At 49.3% G+C, this 7,139-nt stretch overlaps 2 protein-coding genes across 4 annotated transcripts in view; one reads left to right on the top strand and one right to left on the bottom strand.

The window, feature by feature from the left end:
• Window positions 1–3,178: 3,178 nt before the first annotated feature.
• Window positions 3,179–6,168, top strand: NDUFB6 (NADH:ubiquinone oxidoreductase subunit B6). 2 transcript variants are annotated; one of them, XM_068108059.2, is made up of 4 exons: window positions 3,179–3,376; window positions 3,500–3,592; window positions 5,747–5,791; window positions 5,881–6,168. In XM_068108059.2, the coding sequence occupies exons 1-4, from the start codon at window positions 3,200–3,202 to the stop codon at window positions 5,956–5,958; spliced, it is 393 nt and encodes a 130-aa protein (XP_067964160.2). In that variant the 5' UTR covers window positions 3,179–3,199; the 3' UTR covers window positions 5,959–6,168. The 2 variants fall into 2 exon arrangements, with proteins under 2 accessions (XP_067964160.2, XP_078622582.1); XM_078766456.1 differs by having other exon boundaries at window positions 5,747–6,168.
• LOC137421718 (group XIIA secretory phospholipase A2) overlaps window positions 5,245–7,139 on the bottom strand; it is a 33,883-nt gene continuing 31,988 nt past the window's right edge. For both annotated transcript variants that reach the window (XM_068108039.2, XM_068108047.2), the window contains exon 5: window positions 5,245–6,395. In XM_068108039.2, coding sequence (XP_067964140.2) covers window positions 6,277–6,395 — 119 coding nt within the window. In that variant the 3' untranslated portion in view covers window positions 5,245–6,276. The remainder of the gene's footprint in view (window positions 6,396–7,139) is intronic.

Genomic DNA, 7,139 nt, shown 5'->3' with positions numbered 1-7,139 from the left:
CGGTCTACACCTGGCCGTCCGCCATTTCCGCCACCTCCTGGAGGGCCGACCTTTCACGGCGTTCGTCGACCACAAGCCGTTGGTTTACGCCATGGCCAAGGTCACGGAGCCGTGGTCGGCCCGCCAACAGCGCCACCTCTCCGCCGTGTCGGAGTTTACCACGGACATCCGGCACGTCGCCGGCAAAAACAACGCCGTGGCCGACTGTCTTTCCCGGGCCAGCGCGAACGCGGTCCACCTGGGCGTGGACTTTGCGCTTATGGCGGCGGACCAAACCACCGACACCACGGTGCAAGCCCTCCGGGCGGCGGACACGGGCCTCCACCTGGCCGACATCCCCTTCGCGGACACTGTCCTGCTCTGCGACGTCTCCCAAGGCCAGCCTCGCCCCATCGTGCCCGTCACCTGGCAACGCCGCATCTTCGCCTCCCTCCACGGCCTTTCCCACCCGGGCCGGAAAGCTTCCCAGAAGCTGGTGTCGGCGCGATTCGTCTGGCACGGCCTTCGTCGGGACATCCGCGATTGGACCAGCACCTGCACGGCCTGCCAACGGGCCCAGGTCCACCGACACACCCAGGCCCCGCTGGCACCTTTCACCATGCCCGAACGTTTCGACCACGTCAACGTGGATCTGGTGGGCCCCCTCCCCCCGTCACGGGGGTTCACACACCTGCTCACCATGGTGGACAGGACCACCAGGTGGCCGGAGGCCGTTCCCCTCGTCTCCACCACCACCGCCGACGTGGCGCAGGCTTTCATCGCCACCTGGGTCGCCCGCTTCGGCGCACCGGCGGACATCTCGTCAGACCGCGGACCACAGTTCACCTCCGAGCTGTGGGGCGCGGTCGCCCGCAACCTGGGGGTCAAGCTCCACCGTACTACGGCCTACCACCCCCAAGCAAACTGGTTGTGCGAGCGATTCCACCGCTCCATGAAGGCCGCGCTCATGGCCGGCCTTCAAGACGGCGGTTGGGCCGACCGGCTGCCGTGGGTCCTTTTGGGCCTCCGCACGGCCCCCAAGGAGGACCTCCAGGCATCCACCGCCGAGCTTGTCTATGGCCAGGCGCTACGCGTCCCGGGCGAATTCGTGCCCGACGCTACCAGTCCCTGGTCCGCAGCTCACCAGCGCTCGGACCTCCAGGAGGCCGCCCGACGGTTTGCCCCCGTGCCAACATCCCACCACGGTGACCCCCAGTCCTACGTCCCCCCAGCACTTCGCACAGCGGAGTATGTTTTTGTGCGTCACGATGCACATCGGGGGCCACTCCGGCCGCCGTACGACGGGCCCTTCCGGGTGCTGCGATGGGACGACAAGTCGTTCGTCATCGACATCGGCGGCAGGTCGGACCGGATTGCGGTGGACCGCCTCAAGCCGGCGCACGTGGACGTCGACCACCCACCACCGGTGGCCCTTCCGCCGCGGCGAGGCCGCCCCCCGTCCATGGTGCCCCCCACTCGACCGCCCACCACCACACCGGACCCCCTCCCACGACCCGCCAGGGGTCGCTTCGGCCGGGTCATCAGGACCCCCCTCAAATTGACCCTGCCGGTGCAAGTCGATTCTGGGGGGACGTGTGTAGCGGCTACCGCTGGGTTTTCACAATCGCCTTGCACCTATCAAGGACGCGGAGCGATCACCATGCCGGGCTCGTCCAGGACGCCCGGGCAGGCCCGCGCTCAACTTGCCAGGCCTCGGTCGGGACGCCCGGGCATGCCCCCTCTCGCCTTTCCTGGGCAAACGCTCCGGGATAATATGTATATATATTGCTGCCCGATAAACGGGCTTTTGAGAGTGCCTGAGTGTTTGGTTTGATTAAAGCAACTCGGATGAATTCCAGCTTTTTGTCGCGTCCATTCTTCCGATCGACGTGGGAGCCCCAGCTCCTTCAACCTCCCCTTTCTATCCCATTCTCACCTCGCCTTTCTATCCCATTCTCTCCTTCCCTTTCTTTCCCATTCTCACCTCCACTTTCTATCCCTTTCTCTCCTCCCCATTCCATCACTTTCTCTCCCCTTTCTATCCCATTCTCTCCTCCCCTTTCTATCCCATTCATTCCTCCCCTTTCTATCCCTTTCTCTCCTCCCCATTCCATCACTTTCTCTCCTCCCCTTTCTATCCCATTCTCTCCTCCCCTTTTCATCACTTTCTCTCCTCCCCTTTCTACCCCATTCTCTCCTCCCCTTTCCATCACTTTCTCTCCTCCCCTTTCCATCACTTTCTCTCCTCCCCTTTCCATCACTTTCTCTCCTCCCTTTTTATCCCTTTCTCTCCTCCCCTTTCCATCACTTTCTCTCCTCCCCTTTCCATCTCTTTCTCCCCTCCCCTTTATGTCCCATTCTCTCCTCCTCTTTCCATCCCCTTCACATCTTACCCATTTATCCTGATCACCCTCCTCCACTTCTCTCGTCTCTTCACTCTTAGTCTCTTAGATCCCTTTCATGTTTCTCCTCTCTCTGCACATCAATTTACTTTTCTCATTCGCCTCGTTCTACCTCACCTCCCTCCCTTCTTTTCACGCCTCCTCCTCCTCTGTGTGCATAACATGTTCATAAGGTGTACGGAGCAACCCGACACCCCACCTGCTCCATTCAGTCCTTCTTCGGTGTACGTAATAAATAAATGCCCTATAAGTCGAAACTGACACCAGTCCTCGATATCTAATCTAAAGTTTGTCGGCATTAAAATGCAGAAAACGTTTGAAGGTTATAGAAAACAAAATCGATAAATATCCACCGATAACAGCAACAAGTGACAACACGAATAGCGTGTTTGCATCAAAAATGGCAGAACGTCAAACCTTTCCCACGACGCCATACGTTTATTACGTACGCAAAAATGTGGGAGCTGCTTTCACCCTCCTTTTTTGAAGCACTCCTTCTATGGAGTGCAAAATGAAGAATTTTGGAGCAAATACAGTTTAATATCATATAAAACATTTATAAATGTTCCGTTTCTCCCATAACTCGTCGGTCACCTTCAGACATCTTTTTATTTCGATTAAATTGCAGTTACTGCCTAAATTTATTAGGTTGTGGTATTCAAACATAATTATATAATTGCAAAAATGACGCGTTTTAACTGAAAAAAAAAAACAATTGAGATAAGGAAATCAAAATAACCTTCACCAACATAGGAAATATCGCGAGATTATGAAAACCTTAAATATGACTACGACGTCTCGCGAGATTTACCACAGGCATGTCAGCGACGTCGGACGAGCAGCTTCGGACGAAGCAGATTCGCGCTTTGAGGCGCCAATGGCTTCGGGACCAGGAGTTGAGTCCCAGAGAGCCGGTCGAGGTTCCAGGAAGTCGCGGCCCCGTGGCGCGGTTCTGGCAAAGATTCCTGACGCCGCAGACCGCTTGGAGATTCTACGTGAGCGGCCTTGGTCTTCTTCTTCTTCCTTCTGTGTGTACGTCCAGTGTACAACGAGCGATTGTATATTTGTGCAAATTTATTTGCGAGTTCTCAGATTTACCAACTTTTTCTGCTTTGCAGACTTACCGAAGCTGTAGGATGATTGGGAACGTGGTCATGTTCGGTTTGTTGCCGACCTGGACCTTGTTCTACCTCGTCAAATACCAGTCCATGGTGAGGGTGAGGGGTATTTTATTAATCGGATGTTTATAAATGGTTATGATACACTTCAGGCGAGTTATTTATTTATATAATCACCGTCATAGAGGTTGTTTTTTTTGTATACAATGTCGAGGCTCATGGAGGTAATTTTTTTTTCACTTTTTTTTTTTTTTTTAGAACTAGAACATGGAACGAATAAGGATGTAACAGAACAAGAGACTGGGAAATCATCGGTCGGGTTGAGGGACAAAATAGAGGGAGACTTGGAGGAATTAGGGATGTGGAGAAGATTGAGGGTTAGGGGAGGACACGGGGGTGGACAAGATGAGACCAGCATTCCTTAATGTTCCACTATTACCCCACTGTCATTTCATACCATATTAAGCTTGAGGTGCCACAGATTAGTTTGTATTACTGACTGGAGATGGAGGTGGGTGCACCATTACGACCCTGGGATTAACAGATAGTCAATGGAATACCACCACAGATACATTTCTCCCAATGGACCCACAGGGTTAGTCTTTACTCTATCCTCTAATGCTGAGTGTCAAGCAAGGAAGCAACAGGTTCCATTTAAGTCTTTGGTATAATTTGGCCAAGATTGGAGGCAAACCACCCAACTACCAGACTGAGCGGAAGCTTAACTACGAACTAGAACGGTACTCGGTAGAGCGCGTACCTCCACCGGGCTGAACGGCTTACGTTTTGCATCCCACTGATAGGCCGGATCCGGATTCGGACCTAAACCACAATCTAATCGGCTTGTTCTCGTCACCGACCCAACTCATCCACAAAGTGTCGTCCAAATCCGTCCATAACTTTTTGAAATATCCCGGTATGTATCCGTTTTAGCCCAATCACTCAATGGTGAAGAATCACTTTAAATTATGAAATAATTCTCATATCCGAATCCATATTGAGATCTTCACCAAAATCAAATCGATTAGTCCTTGTCTCACACAACCCCTCCACCTAGTTTACTCCAAATCAGTCCACGAGTTTTTGTGTTGAGATATCCTACTCACGGCCGAACAGGCAGGGGGTGAAAACGACCTCTCCGCCTCAGGTGGCGGAGGTAACGGAATCTGTAGCACAACTATTTTTCAACAAAGAGGGGATTTAATAAATGCGAGCGAATCTCGAGACAAAACGACCAGTGAGCACCGATGTGCAGACATTTTTTTTTTTTTTTTTGTATACAAGATCGAGGCTCGTGAAAGAGCTAACAATCACACAAAAAGTCAAACCGACACATAAAACACAAAAAACAAGGGGAGTGGCAGACAAGATGGGGAGAGAGGGGGAAGGACACAAACAACATTTGAGAGCAGGGACTTTGGGAGAAATGTGGGAGAGGGAGGGCTTGGGGGGAGGTGGGAGAGGTATAAAACATATGGACACTGCAAGGACTTCCAGGAAAGAAGTTGGAATTTCCCAAAAAAAGTGTATCTGGGGTGAATTAGCGGGGGTAGAAAAGATCAAGGTTTTGGATGGGGGAAGATAAGAGATGGTGGTGAACAGCTGTTTTAAAGACCTGGAGGGAGGAGTGGGATTGAAGGGAGTGGGGGAGTTTGTTCCAGAGGCGGGAGAAATGGGGAATGAAAGAGTGAAGGTGAGCAGAGAGCCTAGATTTTGGCAGACAAATGTAGGTGAGCAGACATAAATCTGATAATGTAGGTTTTTATTCAAGGGGGGGGGGGGGGGGGAGAGGGCTGTGGGTTGTGGGTTGTGGGTCGGAATCCAAAACACCATCATTCCACCATTATTCACATTCACCTAATCAACGTTTTCAATGCCCAAGTCTTTTTTTTATTATCACATATTGCTTTAAGCATTTACGTTGAGAGGACACATTTCTGAAATATCAAAAGAATATTTTACCACAAGGTCCTTGAAGTTTGTGTTTCATTCACATTTCCCATCACATGACTTGCATGCAACAAACATTGGGAGACCGAGTTCAATGGATTCGAATCCCTCCGTGGAATGGTTTGATGCACCAACGTGCAATGCAGTCTTTCTTCCAGTCATTCTGTAACCTGCATTTGTGGCCTGTCACAGTAAAGGTTCAACCAAGTCTGTGCAAATTGCTGATTGCGTAAACTCTCTCGACTTTTCAGATCAAATGATACGAGTTTTGTTTGAGGAAATTTTACTTCGTTTCAGAATTACCCACTTGCAGTTGTGGCGCGGAGGTGGGCACTTCTACCTGTGAGTATCGATACTATCCTCTGCCCTCGGTCTTCACTGGTTCTGACTTCTGCTTTTGTCAGGCCTGATTTTTACAACCTTCATTGCAGGGCGATACAATCGCAGAGACCGGGGAGGTACTGCCAGATTTGCCACCAACAGAAAGCCACGGTGAAAGTCACCACTAGGCCAGGCGGCCACGACCTGTGAATACGACGATGCACATTTGCTCCGGAGTAAAGTATTCGTCATAGGATGATCCATCTTGTGATGAAGATAAGATTGTAAAAGATGTGGGAGCTTGTTTATGTTTCGCCTCCACTTCCACATTCGCGACGTTTAGCTATCGTCAACCGAGCCGGTCTGTTGGCATTGAAAATAAATACAAACAAAATTTGCATTTGTGTGCTTGATGGTCCATTTTAAATTGTGCATAATTTGTGTTGTGATCATGAAGTGAAGACTACTGGCAAATAGAGCAGCCTTTGCTGAAAAAGCCGATTGTACTAGAGCTCGTCCCTTTCTTCTCCAGGACAGCTGCATGCTGCGCGCTGGCTGTCCAGGTAGGGTTTACACCCCAGGCGTAGCACAGCTTGTCGTACCAACTGCACGCCCGACTCGCATGCTAAAAAAAAAAAAAAAAAAAAAATAACAAAAACATGTCAGACTTGTAGGCTAGTGGCCAAATTAAAAAAGTGGCCTAAAATGTGAGAAACCCCTACCCACGGTAGAACAAGTCACAACCTATTTTTTCTTGAAGAGGGATGTTTGGGGAGTTAGAAAATCATGGTTGTGAACCTGAGATCATTGCACAACATTTTGAAAATCACGTTTACATATGTACCACTGCAGACTGCAAAAATGGATTTAATCGCCACAGATATTGGCTCATATTGGCTCATATATTTGTTAATACTGGTGCTACAAACACAAATTTGGTACCAAAATGTGCGGAATGATGACATATATATGTGTAAAAACCATTTGTGATGTAACAAAGGCTTTTGTGTGACCTACAGGCAAAAATAGTGGAATTTTGCGCAATAAATCAGCTTCGGGTTTACCAATAAATATCAACTAAACAATTAATTTCTTCATAAGTATTTGAGTTGTATTACTACATATTACATCAAAATAACCCTCTATCATTCTCCTTTTTAGAAATATAACTCAAAGATAAATCCGTTGAATTAATAGAGTTATTACCGAAACCATATGTCACCCACCCTAAAAGTAACCGACATTGATTAATTTATAATACATGTATATGCATTAACCAAACAAGAATGATTTTAAATCCAGTTGCAGAAAATCAATTTTGAGCTTGATTGCCTTTTTCTAAAACTACTGATATATACTTATCTTTAAT

The sequence above is a fragment of the Myxine glutinosa genome, chromosome 1 (assembly GCF_964187855.1).
Source record: "Myxine glutinosa chromosome 1, kmMyxGlut1.1, whole genome shotgun sequence".
NCBI classification, from domain to species: domain Eukaryota; kingdom Metazoa; phylum Chordata; class Myxini; order Myxiniformes; family Myxinidae; genus Myxine; species Myxine glutinosa.
Note: the sequence above shows the minus strand (reverse complement) of the source record. Positions and strands in the feature narration are given on the sequence as shown.